Source organism: Hemibagrus wyckioides, linkage group LG26, assembly GCF_019097595.1.
Source record: "Hemibagrus wyckioides isolate EC202008001 linkage group LG26, SWU_Hwy_1.0, whole genome shotgun sequence".
Lineage (NCBI taxonomy): Eukaryota > Metazoa > Chordata > Actinopteri > Siluriformes > Bagridae > Hemibagrus > Hemibagrus wyckioides.
This window is the reverse complement of record NC_080735.1, coordinates 6,671,172-6,692,783: the sequence shown is the minus strand read 5'-3', so window position 1 is coordinate 6,692,783 and position 21,612 is coordinate 6,671,172. Positions and strand designations below refer to the sequence as shown.

The window sequence follows — 21,612 nt, the reverse complement described above, 5'->3', positions numbered from 1 at the left end:
ATATGTAAATAAATAAATAAATAAATAAATAAATGCATTGGTGGAAATATGACCATAATGTGATAATCATGCAATATACCCTGGAACTGAAGCAGGGCTTTAAGGTCTCTTTATTACTGCAGCAGTTTAATATTCCCCATTGGGGACATCGTTCTCTTCTAATGGGGGTGGAACATGATTGTTTCCACGGAAACACATTTATAGGTTAGAGCCTGCAGTGTGTAAATATTTGATATTTTTAGCTTCCACTTTCTATAAATGTAAGTTCAACTTGTCTGGTCAGTTAGTAAACACTGAAAATGTAAAGTCAACAAGGATGTACATATTCTGTTACTCCAACATTACTGAATTGTCCATGTTTTATGTGTAATTTAAAAGAACATTTTTTGGAAAACAGAACATCTGGAAAGCCTAATTAAGAAGGAGAATAATATTTCAGCTACCAAAATATTTTTCCACAAGCTGTGGTCATCGCTTTAATTGTCTGAAAGCGCAGTAAAAGAATTCACTTTATCAAGTGCACTACAGCAGAAGCAGACCCTCTTACTGCAGTAGACTCCACCTCCATGTTACCATGGCAAAAGAACCAGACGTCACGAGAAAAAGAGTCGTGGTATATAAGTGTGTAGCTGCGCGCCGTCGTCGAAGGTCGGTGCGTGTCCGGGTGGAGTGACACGTGTGGCCGGGACGCATTCAGGGGTGCCTGTATCAAGCCAACGGGAAATTTTATTTAGTGTCTTTTTAATTAATTTTTAATTGTTTGGATCGAACAGACATTTTTCTCTTCTTTATTTAAACCCCAAAGACGAAAAAATGGGACGCGGAGTAAGTGTGTGCTTAGCAATTTTTCTAATTCAATATATATATTTTAATGGAAAGAAAATGCGCTTTATTATGAATAAACAGCGACTGTATTGATTTGTTGTTGGTAAACAGATCGTCTATAATATAGATGCCTTCTTCAGACAGGACTTCCGCAGTTCTTTCAGTCGTTGGATTTAGGCTTAATCTAATGGAGCTAGCCAGATTTAAAATATAACTCAGTATTTAGATGTAAAGAGCAACAGGTTCTCTTTTTTCGTGTAAGAAAGTGTGCTTGAATGTACTGTGGTCAGTAGAATGACCAGGTTCAGTAAAGATTGCTGTGTAGCGGTGAAAGTTCTCCTGAGATGGCGGCGAGCTTGCTTTGGCCTATTTGACTGCGTGTTGAAGGAAAATGAGTCTTGTGACCACAGTGATGACCTGTTTACTTCATCTGAATCTTTTAGTCGGTGAAGTGTTACAAATCTGTATAGTGGGGTTTGGGAGTAAGGGTGAGGTTTCCTGTAATGTAACTTGCCACGCTGATTCTGACTTCTATGCGACACATTTGAAAGGAAGGGAATGGAAATTTACCAGAAACGCTTATGGGCTTCATTGAGCCTCCAGTATTTCGTTTTCTCAGTGCAAACAGTGAGCAGCTGCCGCCTGAGACCAGACTGATGCAACAGTGTGACTGCCCACTATCCTGTATTTCATAATGTAAATTTGAAGCTGACGCTGGCAAAGCGGGCTTTTCTGTCTGCTTCAGTGTATGAACGTTAGTGTAGAGACGTGGAGCCATCATGTCTCCTCCTTTTACCGCCCCTCACCCACCCATCATGCAAAATCTTGCCAATTGACAAATCGAGGAGTTCCTGCAAGAAAAACACAGAACCCGTTTATTTTATGATTTCTCATTATTTAAATGTGGCGTTTATTATACATCGTAAATGTGTACCGGTACTCTTGTTTAAAAAGGAGATAAAGAAAGAAAATGTGTTGTATTCTCTTCTGTTTAAAGTGCATCTTTGTTTTGTTTGTTTTTTTAAATGCGGCTTTGAACTGTGCAAAAGATGTAACAAGCAACATCGCCAACACGCTTAAATTACTCGTTTATGTCCAGAGCCATCTTTGAGATGTGGTTTGGCGCATTGAACAACGCCCCCCACCTATCAGCCCCCCACCCCCCCCCCCCCCCCACCCCCCCCCCCCCCCCCCCCCCCCCCCCCCCCCCACACACACACACACACACACACACACAGCTGATGCCTTCCTCAGGGTGTGTGTTAAGATGAAATCATGATGATGCCATGCGCTTAGAAGCAATGATAATTTTGAATTTTGTTCACAGTCATGACTGAAAGAGCAGGGAAATAACACAGTAAGGGTTAAAATTACAATCCTGTTTGAAAGGGAAAAAATGGTGAAATTTGCCTCGGGCATGTTTCTTTGTCATTGTGCATGTGTACCTTATACATAGATCTCTCCCCCCCCCCTCCCTCCCTCCCAACTTTATTACTGGCAGTAGCTTAGCGTCAGGAACAGGTGTTTGGACACAGCTGTGGTCACTCATGCCCCCTCCCCTTTTTTCCTTGAGTGTTTACGCAAAGTTTAAGGCCATCATGTCTCTCCAAAGAGTTTAACATTCTTTCCATTCAGCAGTCACTACTTGTGAGACCCTTTGTTACTGGCATTCTCATCCCTACAAGTGAGAGGAGCGGCCGCCCCCACCTCTCTGTGGAGGCTGGCTTAGCCGTTTCCTTTTTTGGTGCTTGGCCTAAAGGAGCAGATGCAGTGTGGCGTAACATGTTTCTGTCTGCATATTCAATTCTGCTCTGCTGCTGTTGGAGAATGTAGTGAACCTCGTACAGTATTCATATTTTCTTGAATGAGACAACTGCTCCTAAAATGAAAGTGTTGTAATATAATGGGTGAATTCACCTTTCATTATGACTAGAGGTGTGGCTTGATTTCCCCTGGGGGAAGGGTAATGGAGCTCATTGTACAGACATGAGCAAAAGATGCATTGTTTCATAATTCGTGATCTATCATATGTCGTATTTAATACAAATCTAGATGGAACCAATCAATAATTTAATACATGCATTTACTAACAAGAGCTTTAGTTAAAATGCGACAGATTTGAGAAGGGAGGAAGAACTAGAAGGAAATTTTGACAGTTTTTATACTGTTCTGTGAAACATATTGTGGGCTATATAATTATTGTAATAGTATAATAGTCATGCAATTATGTATTTTTTGTTTTCAGTGTTAAAGCCCACAGTAGCTGGTCCTGGTAAGCCTATGTTGAAGTTGTTGTGTGTGAGTGTATAAATTGTACCTTTTTTTGTGCTGTATTCTGCAGCAGTAGCACTAGTTAGCGCTTGTAAGTGCTGTTTAGGCCTGCTGACTCCGTGTCTATGGCTGGTTAAGGCGCAATTCTCATTGCAGTGCTGGACGATTTTCATGATTTAATTTGGTTGCTTCAAATTCATTAATGAATTAAAGTCTTCTAATTGAGATCAGTATAGATATTTAAAATGTTTATTAAAACATCCATACATGATATTTAAAATTGTAAACCAATACTTTTTTTAACCTGATGAATGCTGCACATTCCTTCTGAGGTAGAATGGATTTGGTCGGGTATGAGAAGTCAGGTTTGAAAAGCTAAGATGAGCAAGCCTATGTAAAATATAATGCTGCATTGCGTCTAGATGGTAATTCGCCAGTCAGAATGGCGGCATTTTCGACCCTAGCACGTACAACAGTGCGAAACTGGATGATCCCCATATTTGCGTTTTGTTAGCAACAAGCCAGACAGCTAACTTGGATGAGTGATGTATGTTTTCTTTCTTTCAAACAGTAAACTTTATAGTCCATGTTTTTAGATGTAACAAACAAATATGACTGTATGTTGACTAATAAACAGTATAATGCATTTAAAAGTAAAAGCTTTTACTTTATTTCTACTGCACAGCAATGTTGATTTTACTGCATTGTGTAAATTGGGAAAGGACTCTGATTTTAGAATACCCCAAGTAAATTTTTTTTTTTTTTTAATTATATCAATTGATTAACATTTAGAACATGCAACAACAATGGATGCATTTAGCCAACACATGTGACCGTTAAACATAACATCATATCAATTCCTCTATTTTTGGAACAAAAATTGCATTATCATTATGACCATCTTAATGATATTATATGTTGTAGATGCCCTGGTGTTCAGGGGTTTGGATGTGATGTTAAATGAGGCAAAATGAGACTCAAACCAGCAGAATGTTAAACCTTTTTAAAGAAATTTTAGCTTTTACTCTGGCTTTGTGAAGATGACCTATACACAGAAGACAAACTAGTAATAAAATATAATCAAAATTACCATAATTTGAACACATTTATTAATTGTCTTGGTTTCTGTAATCTGTACTGATTTGTTAAAACAGAAAAATAATAGTATAGCAAGCTATAAAAGGATTTAGAGTAAAGACAGTGATATAAATGTAAGTGTTTCGACTTCAGATTTACAAAAGGTGGTGGTGCAAAGTGTTTGCATTCTGGCAGACAGATAAGAACAAAAACAGAATAATTTTGAGTTGTTGATGCACAGTGCAGTTCAACCCTATTGGTCTTTAGATTAGAGCTGGGCAATACAAGTATGATTAATATTACAATCATTGGTTGCAGTATACTTTGGCCTGCTTCCAACACTTACATACTGCAGTCTTGCCCAGTAACTATGGCTCAACTGACCTACTGGCTACAAACCATTTTAAACAAATCTTTTTAAATTCATTTTTCTTAATAGACCTTTCATTTAGTTGACCCGATTAACTAACTGACAACATGGCTTGTCATTAAGGGGGGATAAAAGTTGATGACGAAAACAGAAGGTATGAATGACGCATGAAATTCTCCTGTGTTCAGAGTCCACATTGGTCAAAAAGGGTAATCTGAGGTGACCTTACCATACAAAACGGCCTAATCAGTACAAATTCTCTTATTTATAGCTGTAAACTAATCATTTATTATTAACCATTTAAAGGTAAATCTGCTGTTGTGTTAGTTAGGACCTTTTGTAAACAAGGAAGTTTGTATTTCCTTTTTTAGTTTGTTCCTGAATTCCTTCAGGTCTGCTCAATCTGTGTCTAACCATGTCCAGTTACAAGTGTGCTCATGTTTATAAATCAGGAGTTAATATATCTGCAGCTCTGCATAAGGAAAATGTAAAATCATCTTATGAGCACTCTTCTTAGGATCTTCTCTTGCTTCATTGTATCTATATTGTTTGTAAAGCTTTCTTCTGACTGAATGGCTCACATTTTGATCTAGGCAGATTTTTTTTTCTTTTTTTTGGACTGCCTAGCAGCCTGGCCTGGAAGAGTCATTTTCTCTTACTGGCTCTTGAAATGCTCATTTGCAAGGAGTCTAGCTACAGTATAAAAAAAGGGAATATGGTCTGTGGATTACATTTATGCCATGTTACAGATGCCCATATCCAGAGTGGCAAAGTGCTTTTGAAGTCTTTATCAATGATTCCATCAGTACTGGTTCACTAGGTCATGGACTAAGAATACCATCAGTTTCAAACTCTGTGGGGAGAAAATACGGCAAAAGATAAGCACACAGCTGATTTTCATGTTTTAATTTAAGTGTACAAGTGTTAGTTTAAGTATTTCAGGAAGAGGTAGGCAAATGGATGTTGTGTGAAGACACCCAATGACTCAGCTGTTCAGACTAGGGGAAATTCATTCCACCACTTATGTATGGAATTGAATTAAGTAAATTCAATGTGCTTTTTTAGCAAGACTACCTAGTGGGCCAGACTAGAAGAGCCATTTTCACAACGGGTGATACCTGGGACATTTTGTGTGATGCATCTGTTGGAGGTCCGGTAAAAATAAGCTTGGCAAGTTGCCTTGTGTGTGGTGGATTTTGTTTTGTTTTGGATTGTTGTTTTTTTTAATAACGCAGCACATTTGATTGAAATTGGCTCAAGGTTTCTGCTCAGTGATAGCCGGTGATGAAGGGAATAAATATATTTTTTGACATAATCTAAAATATTATAATTAATCTAAAATAAAATATTTATTAGGGTTTTTATCATTATTTCAAGAATAAATATAGCATATGCTACTCAAAGAAAAAAGAGGCAAGTTTTTATTCAGGTTGTTTCAGTTTTCAGTGAACTCAAAATACTATCATGTGCTAAATTATTTGCATATTCAGCATCTGATTCAACTTCATTTCTCAGATGCTTTACAGGATTTTTCCTAAATATATATCTGCAGACACAATGGATAATTCATTCGATAGATTAGATTAATTAGAACCATAAGATACTTATAGAGAATCCTAAGTGTTTAAAAAATTTAGTTTGGGCCAGGGAGTGTACTAGCTTTATAAATGACTCCAGTTCTTACTGTTCAGAGGCTATGATTCTGGGTTAAATTCTCTGCAAACATTGAATATACACGTTAGACTTGAATGATTTTCCCTTCTGGACTATTTGCCCTAATAAATTGGGATTAATTTCCTTTTTCAGAAATGGAGCCCAGCTGCTTAAACTACAGCCATTTCATTACACATCTGTTATTTGTTTAAACAAATGTCTGTTACACTCCTGGTACAAAAACACACTGGTGATGGTGGCACTGTTTGTTTGTTTGTTTATTTTTTTTTTTTTTACATTGTAATAATTTATCAGGAATTTATGAAGCAACAAAGGTCACTGTGTCTGGTGTAAACTTGGCTTTATATGTTCGTGTTTAAAAGATGCTCTATACTTATTAGGGTCACTGATTTAGGCTATTGTGTTTAAAATATTTTAGGTGAAGAAAAACTCTAGTTTTAAGATCTGTAATGCGTGGTGATTGGCTGGAGTTACCTTGAACACAGTTAAGTGATTAGTTGTGAAGCAATAAAACTGGCCTTTAATGACTCCGGTATTGTAAGTTTGTTGTAATGGGCAAAATATTAAGCATGCTTGTTTGATCTATCACAGGAAGGTCGGGAACAGTATGAGCTGGCAGCTACCTCGGAACAGGGTGGCAAGAAATCCAAGCCCAAGGGCAAGAAGGACAAGGACAAGGATATGGATGAACTTAAAAAGGAAGTGGACTTGGTGAGTCAGTTTCTTGTACATGTTTGGAACCTTTTGGTCAAAGCTCAAGTGTAAAAGATGATGTCTAAAATTATTTTTTGCTAATCTATAAACTTTTATAGGATGATCATAGGCTGACTCTGGAAGAGCTTAACAGGAAGTATGACACCGATCTTACCAGGGTAAGCCTTTTAGGTTGGGGTTTTTTTTTTTGTAATCGTCAAATATGATGCATACCCGTCATATCTATGGCGGTGGTAGCTCAAGTGGTTAAGGCTCTGGTTCGTTGAACCGAAGATCTGGATTCAAGCCCCAGCACCACCAAGCTGCCACTGTTGGGCCCTTGACCAAGGCCTCCAACCTCCCCCTGCTCCAGGGATGCTGCATCATGGCTGACCCTGCGAGGATGGGATATGTGATGAAAGAATTTCACTGTGCAGTAATGTACAGTCATGTGAAAAAAATTAGGACACCCCATGAAAGCCTGTGTTTTTCCTTTAACATAGCTAAACATTTATGGGCATTTGATCTTCATTTTAACAATATTGAAAGATTCAAGTAATATAACTAAACAAATAAAACCAAGGAAATGTCTTTTTTTTTTTTTTTTTTTTAATTATCTGTAAAATGTAATTTTAAAAAATCCAAATTCTTGTGAGGAAAAAGTAAGCACACCCCCACATTTATTTGTACTTAAAATGGATAAAATGATCTCCGAGTGCATCACATCAGGTGCAAATTACTAGATCATTGTTCCAGAGCATTTTGAAGGCGGCCTGCCTTATTTAAACTTCAGACATTTAGCTTGGTTTGCTCTTAATTGTTGAAGTGAGAGGTAGCACCATGACGAGATCCAAAGAGCTCTCCGAGGCCTTCAGAAAGAAGATTGTTGATGCTTATGAGTCTGGTAAGGGATATAAAAAGATCTCCAAAAGATTTTGTAATCAGCCATTCCACTGTCCAGAAAATCATTTACAAGTGGATAACATTTAACAGGGCATGTTTGGCATGAACCAAATACAGCATTTCAGCAAATGAACCTCTGAACCAACTGTGAAACATGGTGCTGCAGCAGAACCTGGCCAGCTCACCATCTTAGATCTCATGTATCAGAAGGTGCTTGAGGAACATGTAAGACCATCTGTCAGAAAACTGAAACTGTAGCCGAACTGAACCTTGCAACATGACAGTGACCCAAAACATACCAGTAAATCCACCAAAGTAAAAAATGGAGAATTCTGGAATGGCCAACTCAAACCCAGATCTAAATCATATTGAGATCCTGTGGGGTGATTTGAAACGTACTGTGCATGCAATACACCCCCCAAACATCACGCAGCTGAAAGAATTCTGCATTGAGGAGGGGGGGGGGCTTTCTTCCAGTCCATGTCAGAAACTAGTAGATGGCTACAAGAAACAACTCATTGAGGTTATTGCAGCCAATGGGGGAAACGCTAGCTATTAGAGCGTAGGGTGTCCTAACTTTTTCCTCAGGTGAAATACTCATTTTTGTTCTTATTTTGTTGATTTTTTGTTGTTTACATGCAGTTACATCACTTCATCTACAGGTACAAATAAGATAAAAAATTGACATGTTGACATTTCTTAATAAAGAACTGAATATTTAATGGGGTGTCCTAATTTTTTCACATGACTGTATATGTGACAAATAAAGGCAAGGCTACTTAACTTAGAACATGAAGGTTTCATGTTAACTTATTTTTATTCTATATTTTGGTACTTTTTGGGATTAACTGTTTGTTTTGCTTATTAGGGATTGACTGCCGCCCGTGCAAAAGAGATTCTTGCACGTGATGGACCCAATGCTCTGACCCCCCCTCCCACCACCCCTGAATGGGTCAAATTCTGCAAGCAGCTCTTTGGTGGATTCTCCACTCTTCTGTGGATTGGAGCTATTCTTTGCTTCCTGGCATATGGAATCCAAGCAGCTTCAGAAGATGAACCAGCAAATGATAATGTAATGATATTTATATTTAAAAAAAGATTGTTAGCATGTTACGTGCAGAGGTGATTGATCATGGTTTCTATCTGACTCTCTTACAGTTGTACCTGGGTATTGTGTTATCTGCGGTAGTTATGATAACTGGATGCTTCTCATACTATCAAGAGGCTAAGAGCTCAAAGATCATGGACTCCTTCAAGAATCTTGTACCTCAGGTAGTGGAACTGGAACAATTGAAATTGAAATTCAAATGCTATTTTGTTGTTCCTTATGTTAATGATTTGTTGTTTAGCAAGCCTTGGTCATCCGTGATGGTGAGAAAATGAGCATCAATGCAGAAGATGTGGTTGTTGGAGACCTTGTGGAGGTTAAGGGTGGAGACAGAATTCCTGCTGATCTGCGCATTATTTCTGCTCATGGATGCAAGGTGAACCTGACTTAACTGTAGTCCAGGGGAATGACCGCCTTGTATCTACCTGTTTATTGTGACTGAGTTATTTGAGTATGTCCTCCTTTGTAGGTGGACAATTCCTCACTGACTGGTGAATCTGAGCCCCAGACTCGTACTCCAGACTTCTCCAATGAAAATCCTTTGGAAACAAGGAACATTGCTTTTTTTTCTACCAATTGTGTGGAAGGTACAGTTGTATTTCAGTGTCTTTTTGAAAATATATATTTGTGTAGAAAGTGATTCAGCAAAAACCGCTTGCCTTATTCACCAAACTTAGCATGAGAATGTCAATGGTTTGTTTGTTTTTTTTCTCCCTGTATAATATCATATATTTGATTTCCTTTTAGGTACAGCTAGAGGTATTGTCATCAGCACTGGTGATCGGACTGTCATGGGCCGTATCGCTACTCTTGCCTCTGGTCTGGAAGTTGGCCGAACCCCCATTTCTATCGAGATTGAACACTTCATCCACATTATCACTGGTGTGGCTGTTTTCCTCGGTGTGTCCTTCTTTATTCTGTCACTGATTCTTGGATACAGCTGGCTAGAGGCCGTCATTTTCCTCATTGGGATCATTGTCGCAAATGTGCCAGAGGGTCTCTTGGCTACAGTAACTGTGAGTACCAGTATTGAAATGACCTTCATTTACTAAGAAGATCCCAAATAAAGAGTGCTAATTTGAATCTGAAATCTGATATGTTCTGCGTGTAATATGTATCTCAGATGTTCTGGAAGAGTAAATTGACAAAATCTTACATCACTGATATGTATAATTATACTTCAAGTATAATACTGAGTAAGAGCTATACTTCATATAAAAAAACACAATATATAAATAAAATGGTGATAAAACGAGTGCATGTAGTGATGGTCATGACAGGTGATTGCAGTGTCACAGCACAGCACCTACAGCTTGATCTGGGATAATATCTCTGTCTGTAGCCTGTTATGGCATACTTCCCTGGTCGTGTTACAGACCTCAAAGCGGATGGACATTCATTATAGAAAACGCTGACAGAAAACATGTTATTTTGCGTACAGTAGAATTTGTTTGTGAAGGATGCAATGAAGCGGGTTATTAACAGAATTTTAATCAGTCCCTTATTGTCCCTGTGTCCAGGTGTGTCTGACTCTAACTGCTAAACGTATGGCGAAGAAGAACTGTCTGGTAAAGAATCTAGAAGCTGTAGAAACCCTTGGCTCCACTTCCACTATTTGCTCAGACAAGACAGGAACTCTGACTCAGAACCGTATGACTGTGGCACATATGTGGTTTGATAATCAAATTCATGAAGCAGATACCACAGAGAACCAAAGCGGAACCTCGTTTGACAGAAGCTCAGCCACTTGGGCTGGGCTGGCTCGAATTGCTGGCCTGTGCAATCGTGCAGTCTTCCTTGCTGATCAGGATAATGTTCCTATCCTTAAGGTATTCCAAATTGTTTGTAAAACTTTTTTTTTTTTTACCATAAAAGATTGTCAGATATTCAGTATAAGGAATATGATGATCTACTAGTTCTATCAAGCCTTGTTATACTAGTGCTAAAGTGTAACACCTCTTTGCCTTTAGGGAGCTTGGTGGACCTAGCTCCCAAGAGCCTCTCAAGTACCTAGTTTCCTTGTAAACACTTTCTGCTTCTATTGCTGGTTTCTTGTGAATCTTTTCCAAGGCTGATGGTAGTGAACATGTTTACTTCCTAGGGGTAGTTTGCAGTTCACCAGTTATTGTCGTTAGTAATATTGCATGTTGCATTTCTTTGCAGATGTTCTTCATAACACTGAAATAAAATTCATAACTCTGTTCCACAGAGAGATACAGCTGGTGATGCTTCAGAGTCTGCCCTGTTAAAGTGTATTGAGCTTTGCTGTGGTTCAGTGAAGGAGATGAGGGATAAGTACACAAAGATTGCAGAGATCCCATTCAACTCCACCAATAAATACCAGGTAATGTGATCTACCTACTTGTACAATGTGCAGTTTGCTTGCCTTCTGTGAGTTTGCTAATGTCTATTTTACAATGGGCTTTTATCCATTAGCTGTCCATCCACAAGAACCCCAATGATGGAGAGAGCAAACACCTGCTAGTAATGAAGGGCGCTCCCGAGAGGATTCTGGACCGATGCTCGACTATTATGCTTCAAGGAAAAGAGCAACCACTGGATGATGAGTTAAAGGATGCTTTCCAAAATGCCTATTTAGAATTGGGTGGCCTTGGAGAGCGAGTGCTGGGTAATATTTTGTTTACTTTAAATGTAACTCTCAGCAATTTCAAGGGTTAAGTGTGAAGTTTGTTGCTAACAAATCATGACCCATTTAGGTTTCTGCCATTACGATCTTTCTGATGACCAGTTCCCTGAAGACTTCCAGTTTGATACAGATGAGGTGAACTTTCCCACTGAGAATCTGTGCTTTGTTGGACTCATGTCTATGATTGATCCTCCTCGTGCTGCTGTACCTGATGCTGTTGGCAAATGCAGGAGTGCTGGAATTAAGGTATTATGATTTGCATAATAGATGTGGAATGGTTTGTGCAATGGCTTGGTTTTTAGTTTGAATGGTTTGGTTTGAAAAAATTTTACCTTTTCCTAGGTTATCATGGTGACAGGAGATCATCCAATCACAGCTAAAGCCATTGCTAAGGGTGTGGGTATCATCTCTGAAGGCAATGAAACTGTGGAAGACATCGCTGCCCGTCTGAACATCCCAATAAATGAGGTCAACCCAAGGTAGTGGACAATTTTCTTATTTCTATATTCTTATAGGGTCTGTCATAAACTTTGACCTGCATCACATCTGTTCACTGATATATTTTTGTTTTTTTTTTTATTTTATATATATATATATATATATATATATATATATATATATATATATATATATATATATATATATATATATATATAAATATAAATATATATATAAATAATATATTAGAGATGCCAAGGCATGTGTGGTTCATGGTGGTGATCTTAAGGACCTGACCCCAGAGCAGCTGGATGATGTCTTGAAACACCACACTGAAATTGTGTTTGCCAGAACATCTCCTCAACAAAAACTGATTATTGTGGAAGGATGCCAGCGGCAGGTAATCACTGATTACCTCAAAGCCATTTAAGTTTTCACTAAGATCATGTTGAATGAAACAATGGAAAGACAATGGTGTACAAGTTTATATTTTATTGTTACAGGGTGCCATTGTGGCTGTGACTGGTGATGGTGTTAATGACTCTCCTGCTCTGAAGAAGGCTGACATTGGTGTAGCAATGGGTATTGCTGGATCTGATGTCTCCAAACAGGCTGCTGATATGATTCTCCTGGATGACAACTTTGCTTCTATTGTTACTGGAGTAGAAGAAGGTAGAAGACACTAAGAAAATAATAGCAATCACTGATATTTCAGTTACAAAATATTATAAACTAACATTGATTTTTCTTTTACCAGGCCGCCTGATCTTTGACAACTTGAAGAAGTCAATTGCTTACACCTTGACAAGTAATATTCCTGAGATCACACCTTTTCTTCTGTTTATAATTGCAAACATCCCTCTTCCTCTGGGCACAGTTACCATTCTTTGCATTGACCTTGGAACAGACATGGTAAGCATAACTGTAGTAAGAGCTTGTTTTTAACAAGGTTGTTTGAGATTTAAATTGGGATTTATTAACTCTGTCCTCATTCCCAGGTCCCTGCAATTTCCTTGGCCTATGAGGCTGCTGAGAGTGACATCATGAAGAGGCAACCCAGAAACCCCAAGACAGACAAGCTGGTTAATGAAAGGCTTATTAGCATGGCCTATGGGCAGATTGGTAAGAACGTCTGAAGCTTCACTCATTTTAACAAAGTTGTTTTTCATTATTAAAATGCATTTCACATGATGCCGTACAATTGAGCCTTCATTCTATTTAAACACAACCACAAATTCTCCCCAAAAAAATGACACCAGAAATGACACCACCGACCCCAAATCAACACTGAGATATGCTGACATTTGCCCCTTGTTTTCACTCACAGGTATGATTCAGGCACTAGCTGGCTTCTTTACCTACTTTGTAATTCTGGCTGAGAATGGCTTCCTGCCTTCTACATTGCTGGGTATACGTGTGTTCTGGGATGACAAATACATCAATGATCTGGAAGATAGTTATGGGCAGCAGTGGGTGAGTGTGAAATTCTTTCAGTTTTTCATTTCAAGTATTAAGTTTCAAATAGTTTCGAGTTTTATTGTGCCCAAATTCTTTTCAGACATATGAGCAGAGGAAGATCGTGGAGTTCACATGCCATACAGCATTCTTTATCAGTATTGTGGTTGTGCAATGGGCAGATTTGATCATCTGTAAGACCAGGAGGAACTCAGTCTTCCAACAAGGCATGAAGTAAGTAAATGCCACAATACATCCAGCAGTGGTGTTCAGACTTTTCTTCTATAGGTTTTTTAAATCCTCACAATTTTATGTTAATGCAGGAACAAAATTCTCATCTTTGGACTGTTTGAGGAGACTGCTTTAGCAGCTTTCCTCTCCTACTGCCCAGGAATGGATGTTGCCTTAAGAATGTATCCACTCAAGTAAGCTCCTTGTGGCCACCATCCTCATATGCTTGAATGTACTGATTGGTAAAATGAAAAACTATACATTTCAGGCTGAATGGTTGTATGCACAAAAGCTTTTATGACTTGTAATGAGACTAACACACAAAGTTTGCAAATTGATGTATTTCTTAATATTTGATCTTCTTTTATCTTTACTCTCCAGACCAAACTGGTGGTTCTGTGCCTTCCCCTACTCACTACTTATCTTTATTTATGATGAAATTCGAAAGCTTATCATCCGGCGCAGTCCAGGAGGTGAGTATGGCAAAACTAAAAAGATTTGTGTAATTCAATTGAAGTTATATATCAACATTGTCACAAGGCAACTGTACCAGTGAATGAACCAGTGCACTGCACTGTGAATGAACCAGTGATTTAACAATTATATGTAAATTATTAATGTATATAATGTGATCATAAACTTTACAGCAGTTATATTTTATTGAATCATACACTCTAATTTGTGATGTCTGTTTTCTTGTAGGTTGGGTGGAGAGAGAGACCTATTACTAAAGCATCCTGTCTACATTGCACAAAATTTATTTGCATGGCTGTCTTGCTGCTTGGAATTTAACCTCAGTAATTCAGTTTTTTTATACACAAAAATCTGTACATCTCTAGGGAATGCTTGACACAAACATGGAGATCATGAACCAAGACATTGCGTGCCTTGTTTCTGAAGCCGGACCAATTTTCTACGTTTTTAAAATTGTGATATAAATAAACTCCCAGTCGTTTCCCCACATTTGAAATCATTTGGATGCTTTACATTTATTCGTTTGGTAGATATGTCCAAATAGACATACAGGTTAATAGAAGCATAGAGCTGAGCAGTTTGGGTCTTGCTCAAGGGCCTTAAAGTGGCCACTGACGAGACCTTTTTTGGGTTTTTTTTGTTTGTTTTTTTTAAATAAACATGCGAGTAGTTTGGCTCAGCACACCCCAATTAGTTCAGTATGGGATAAAAAATCTTCCTGTTTTTATTGCCTATTTCTGAAAGTGGAATAAACTCAGTTTATAGATGTGATTTATAGCTTTAAGGCTTTCATGGTGCAAAATTAACTGTGAGATTCACAGACCAAGTTGGAATCCCTGAGGACTGTTTTCTGTGCTTCCAACACAGGGGTGGGTTTACAGTCTGCTCTTTATATAATTTTGATGGAAGCGAATTTAAGCCTGAATGACCATGGCACTCCAGCATGTAAGCAAAAACTGTTTTTCTTGTTTGAACCCAATTCTGTTAATTGATATTACCCAAATTGATATTACATGTGATCATGACATACACAAAGAAAATCTGCAAATAGGCTCTGGTTTTCAGTTTTCTTTAACTGACACATTTGGCTACAGAGGTCACATTTGCTTAAGATTTATTTCCTCTGTGTATGTGAATTCAATTAGTGGGATTTTTTTTGTTTTTTTCCCTCTCTGTTCCACTTAACCAAATTCTACCTAAGCTAGAAATCTGAGACTGGTGAGACAATTAACAACTGTATAATTGTCCAAGTTGCAGCTTGAGGTCCATACTTTCAGCTGTGCTGGGTTTTATTTTATTTACATATATTTGATAAACCAAACGAAACAGTGGCACATCAAACTTTTTCCCCCAAAAAAAGCATTTTAAAAGATCAGTAAGAGGAAAATGGATTGCAGCAAATTTTGTTTTGCACAATATTTAAAAAGCATGAACCCAATTTATTTTTTAATGTAGGAGTATGCTTTGCCTGATGTGACATTTAAGGCAGAAAAAAAATATGTAATTTGTATTTTAAACCATGTATTGAGTGTGCATGATTTTGCATGACCTTTAGAGAATTAAGAATTATACAAACAAAACAGCAACTGGGTCCAGTGTGAAGCAAGTTTATCATGAGGCAGAAGTGCTTGGGGACCAGGTGATGTGTACAGTCATCAGTTCTGCCTAATCTAGGCATTACCACTTTTTGAAACCTTAATGCAGGAAATATGAGCTTGCCAATCATCTTTTGTTTATGACCTCCTTGATATGTAAGTCATTACTATACATGCATTCCCTATGTGAATGAAGACTGTTAGATGAATCCAATAAAAAGACAAAAGCTTAGACTGTGTCTCCTGAGCAATTTTTCTTACATAATCTCCCCATGGTTTATGTAAGCAGTGTACAATTCTGTTTTATTTGTGCAGTGATTTTAACAATAAACAGTCACAAAGCTGCTGTTCTACAAGTTCTACCTCTGGATTCCTAAACACGGGCCATATGTGATGGTGGTGAGGCAACAGGAAGAGGACTGAATGAACTAGAGTCCAAAGAAAATCCATCCTCTTCTGAGTGACCCTAAATCGTAGGATTATAAATTATTCTTTCACATTTAGTGTACCTAATTGTTTTATAAGGATATTCAGTGATCATTACAACCAGCAGTTGTTGGGTACAAGTCTGCAGTATCCAGGTGAGATTATTCACTGAAGCATGAGTAAGTCCTGAACACAGATTCTTTAAGGAATTGTTTTCTTCAGTGTAGAGTCATCGACCTTCTGCCTGATTAAAGCTCATGCAGTATAAGAAATACATTTAGAAACAACAAATTAATATTCTTTTGTGCAATTGAGTTTTATGATTTCATGCTGTGTTCAAATCTGTTTACTACATCTGAGATTAGAATTTGTCCCAAATCATAGTATGTCCCAGTACTTTCATACACTTTGCTACACTCTAAAAGGTATTTACTTTTTCTTCACAAAAAGAGTACATACATTATTGCATAGTTTGTGTAGGTGAGTAGTCTTTAAGAGTAAGTAGACTTAAGAGCAGGGTTAGTCTCTGTTATTCCATTAGAGAGCAAGATTCACTATTCAAAAATAGAATTTATTCATTTTCTGTCCTGCTTATCCTACACATGGCCACAGGGGGTCTTGAACCTGTCTCCGGGAGACAATGAATTAGATGCCAATGCACTGAAGGCCACAATTGCGCTCACACACAATTAATCCCATAAGATAAATGATCTGAATTTGCATTCAGATCATCTGTGACAGCTGAGACTGTGACTGACTTTTTCAATACCATATTCAGGTAACCTCATGAACCAGTTAGACAATGGCCCTCAGTTTACATCTGAAGCCTTCATGTCTATTCTGAAATACAGAGATATTGCTCACATCTGCACTTCAGTGTACATTCCTGCAACCAGGGGGTCATCAAACATTTCAGCAGAGTCCTCAACAGGCTCCCAAAATCTACCACTCCACTCCACATGCAACCACAGATGTTTCGCACTTTTATTACTTCATAGTACAAAAAAAAGAAGACTAAACTTAGCATCCTATCTGTTACTAGTCATGCTTTAGATGTACGTTAGCAAGTTGCTTAGAAACACTCACACATGAAGCGCTATGAATCACTATACTGTTCATATTAGTGCACTTATTTATTCTACACCTAGTTTCTGACCTTTTTAAAACGTGTTTTGTAAAACGCGTTCATTGCTTTTTTAATATACACTTGCTATGCAGTATTTAAAACCACCTGCACATTTATGCAGTTATCCATTCAGCTAGTCATATGGCAGTAGCACAATGCATACAGTCATGCAGAAACAGGTCAAGAGCTTCAGTTATTGTTCACAACAAATTTCAGTATCAGGAAAAAGTGTAATCTGTGACTGTGTTAGAGCCACCTGGGCTGATTGGAGTATTTCAGAAACTGCTGACATCCTGGGATTTTCACACACAACAGTCTCTAGAGTTTACACAGAGTGGTGCAAAAACACTGAGTGGAAAGAGAGTGTATATTATTTTATTGTATTATAATTTTAGTGTGTGTATTTTATGTTAATCTCTATATGATATGATACTGTATATGTATTGTGTATGGTCTACATTACCATCCTTTGAGTGTTTCTTCTTTATTAAACTTTATTATTTACTTTTGTACTTTGAGGGTAACAGAGTTGAATAATTTAAACTTTTGGGACAGAATGTCTACTTTACAGTATAAATGTTTACATTTACATTTACAGCATTCGGCAGACCCCCTTATCCCAAGCGTAAAAGTGCTTTAAAGTCTCTGTCAATGAATACATCACCAAATAATGCACTTGGTTAGCAAAACTGTGATATTTAATGGTTTAAGAAAACAGCAATTAAATAACAACTAATTATTGGTCCCTACTTTGTGATAATATTGTAACAGTTGTACCATATCATAGCATGGCATGCAAGAGAAGAGATGAAAGAGAAGTTTTCTTTTTACTTACAAAATACTGTAAAAACAAAGGAATACAAATTCCTCATTTAAACAGGAATTTCAAAGTGGAAACAGAATTTAACACAGTATTCATTTACAGGTTATCATCTAATAATTATCATTATTATTATTATTATTATTATTATTATTATTATTATTAATGCAAATAATGCAGATATTATTTTTGCAAATACTACATTTATTTTATAAAAATTGAAATAATTCAATTACAATTAACTTGCAGAAAGTATACATTTTGAAAAAAAAATTAATAAATAAAGCTTTTAAATACACCTGAGACAGCAAGAAATTAGGATTTTGCACAGGATAAAAACAAAGAAATTAAATGTCATTCTCCAAGAGACCTCCGCCAGGGGGCGCTCCGTGGTCCACTCTGCATTGGTGAACCTCACGCAGGGATATTAACGCGGAACCGCCCACAGCAGCCCTTTTGTGCTCGTCCCCCGAACTGGCACTCTGCGCGTTCACGCCATTTTTATTACGCCTCATGACGCTGCCCTATCTGCGCCTGCGCGAATTTCCAAAACGCAGTATGGCGCTACCTGATGGTGTATCTAATATTACAGCTCTGAAAAAACGTTAAAGTAAAAATAATGAATAATAATAATAAACGAAAAAATCTATGAATATAAAAACACGAAACAGGGGTTGATCGAAAATCTGCTGCACTAAAGGCTTATAGAATGGCTTGATAGAGCTTAAAATCAGATATACAAACATTATCAAAGATGTGCTCTAATAGGCTCAAGACTTATCAGACTTATTTTTGTAGTATTTTTGTAGTAGGTCAATGTTTTGTTTTGTTTTTTCATTTTTTTTAAAGATTCTTGGTTGTAATATGTTGGTTGTACATATTCTTCTAATGATGTAATAATGTGTTCATTTATGAATATTTATTTCAGTGAAGAGCAACAGTGTTGATTTGTGGATTGTGATTGGTCACAGGCTGCTGGGTCATTTTCTACAACACTCACTGATATGGTGAAGGAGATTTATGTAAGGTTGACAGTACAAGCAGCGGCCCAGCAAACTACACAATATATTCAAATGAAAATATACAAATACACAATATACCCATTTAGACACAATAACTCAACAAACCTAGATGCATACAAACTACTCCACACACAGCTATACAATCAGCACAAATACAAAAATATATACACAACTACACAGTACAAACAACAGCAATTAGAACTACACAATAAACACAACTATACAATAGCATAATCACTTAATACACAAGACTGTACAGTGCACCCAATACACTACACACAGCTACATAACACAATATAATATGTGTGTTATCAGTAAGACACTGTTGTTAGCCGGTTGACAATATATAAAGAGTAAAGAGTATTCCTTTGGTTTTTAGTCACTCATGTTACACAACAAAGGTGGAGTCCCTTCAGGGAGACATTAATATAATGATTATATGCTTCCAGTCAAAGCCATAAAGGTTTTTGTGTCTTTTGTCTTTTGTGCTTCTAAACATGTAGAGGATCAAATAATTTGTGTTAGTTTCTTTAGCTGATGTTAAGCATTTTATACCCAGGAAGATCAAATGAACAAATGACAATGAATGCAGTACATTGCAATCAAAGAGTGATAAGATCTGGCACAGAATATTTTCCATAGGCATTTTTACACTGAAGTATTTTATATACCAAAATACATTATGCACGCACCGTGGTTAATCAAAATGTATCAATCAAATGTATCAAATGTATAGATAAATGGGTGTTCATTAGAAATAAAGAGTACATATATAATTTATCATAATATGCATAATATGACTTTTAGGCTTTTTGTTGCTTTGTGAAATACTTAAGACAATGTAAAGCAGAGTGTAGAATGTTAAAGGGCAGATTTAAAGTTTTGGAATTGGTTTTAATCATTTTAATTAAATTGTAATCATTTGATCAAGTTTTGATTAAAAGCATAAGCTACTCAGCAAGGATGGAAAGAAAAAAGTATTTTAAAAAAACTGCATTCACAAGAAGTATGGGGCATGTTATCCAGGGACTGTAAATGATCACAGTTTGTTTGTTTTTTCTTTTGTTAATACACACATTGCATCTACAGGATTTATTAATTCTTGCTCTGGATAATCTGGTCATAAGTGAAAGATGAGGCATCAAAATTAGAGGTATAAGACATTTATTGCAGAAACTCATTACAACCAACATGCAACCAAAAATGTCCAATTTTATGTTGTTCTTTGCAGTAAGGATGTCATGGTCAGGTAGCAAAAAGTTAGACAACTAAAGTGAGTCAAATATGCAGAAGAATTCAAAGCAAAGATATAAATGATGCAACAAAGCTCTATTCACCAAACTTTTAGAGCAATAAAGAAACTTGGAAGTGTTCAGTGACTCCAGTAGCTTAATGATAGATTTGAACATTTGACATGTTGTTTCTGACTTTCTATGCTAAAAGACTGAAACAATGAAAAACAGCTTTTTTTCCTGAATTTGTTTTATAGACTGTAAGGGTAGGTATGTTAATTACACCAAGATCTCACTAGACTAAATAAAGAAAAATGACTCTCAAGTTGGAAGCCCAACAGTTAAATGGTGATTAAGAGAACGTCTGCATGTACAGGCGAATATGCAGCAACACTTCTCTATTGGTTTGGACGCTACAAACTAGACAGTTGATCAGAGTAACGCAACAATACCAATCTAACCATTGTCTTACAGTTAAGTAAATGTGCTAATAAGAATAAATTAGCAAGCAGATTGCTTTCAAGCTAAGAGCATAAATGATCAAACATGTAATGGTTGAACTGATGCTAAACTTCAACTTGTGCAGAAGTTTGGATTTGTAAACAAGAGCTGTTTAATAGGCACATTTTCGGTCTAGTCCATGTCCATATTGTAGTGCAAATTGTCTACAAATGTAGAGAAAAATGTATTGTTTCTCGGCTGACGAAATCTGCAGTCATATGTAAAACTCTACATCAGTACAGTATAGAAATTTGTCAGTGATCTTTTCACTTCAAGGCAGTATGCATGTTAACTCATCAACCAAAATAAGAACAAAATACAATTTACTCAATATATTAAAAAGAACAAAAATGAGAGCTTAACATACTGAAATAACATACTAAATGGTGACACAGCTCATACAGCCCTGCACTGATCCCCATTAACCAATTTGCTGTTATAGAAACACGGGAAAGAAATAATGACCCACCAACCCCCACATTTCATCTTTTTGCATTCAGTTAACTAGTTTCTCGACCTCACGTGTACCGTGATATCAAATATCAGGTCTAGCAGGTATAAGCAGCTTCCAGCAGATTGTTGAAGAATGTACTGAATGTATGCATTTGGCTCTACTTAATCTCCACCATGCCTTTACCAACCAGCAAGCAGTACTGCCTTCTTGTTTTCACTTAGACCTAGAGCAAGATTAGTGAATTCACAGGTCAAATTTCTCCCAGATCAA

General features: G+C 37.1%; 1 protein-coding gene across 1 annotated transcript; it reads left to right on the top strand.

Annotated features, from left to right (window-relative positions):
* The first annotated feature begins 625 nt into the window (after positions 1–625).
* LOC131346597 (sodium/potassium-transporting ATPase subunit alpha-1) lies at positions 626–15,993 on the top strand. Its single transcript, XM_058380096.1, has 22 exons — positions 626–825; positions 6,809–6,928; positions 7,030–7,089; positions 8,682–8,885; positions 8,972–9,085; positions 9,163–9,297; positions 9,391–9,508; positions 9,669–9,937; positions 10,442–10,750; positions 11,131–11,265; positions 11,358–11,550; positions 11,639–11,814; positions 11,911–12,047; positions 12,256–12,406; positions 12,510–12,678; positions 12,764–12,918; positions 13,005–13,128; positions 13,334–13,479; positions 13,565–13,695; positions 13,785–13,886; positions 14,074–14,165; positions 14,395–15,993. The coding sequence occupies exons 1-22, from the start codon at positions 814–816 to the stop codon at positions 14,421–14,423; spliced, it is 3,081 nt and encodes a 1,026-aa protein (XP_058236079.1). The 5' UTR covers positions 626–813; the 3' UTR covers positions 14,424–15,993.
* The last annotated feature ends 5,619 nt before the right edge of the window (positions 15,994–21,612 follow it).

Bases quoted from the DNA above. Each gene is read 5' to 3' on its own strand.
- LOC131346597 (XM_058380096.1), top strand. The intron at 9,086-9,162 runs GTAGTGGAACTG...TTTGTTGTTTAG, and splicing joins TCAAGAATCTTGTACCTCAG to CAAGCCTTGGTCATCCGTGA. The intron at 9,509-9,668 runs GTACAGTTGTAT...ATTTCCTTTTAG, and splicing joins TTCTACCAATTGTGTGGAAG to GTACAGCTAGAGGTATTGTC.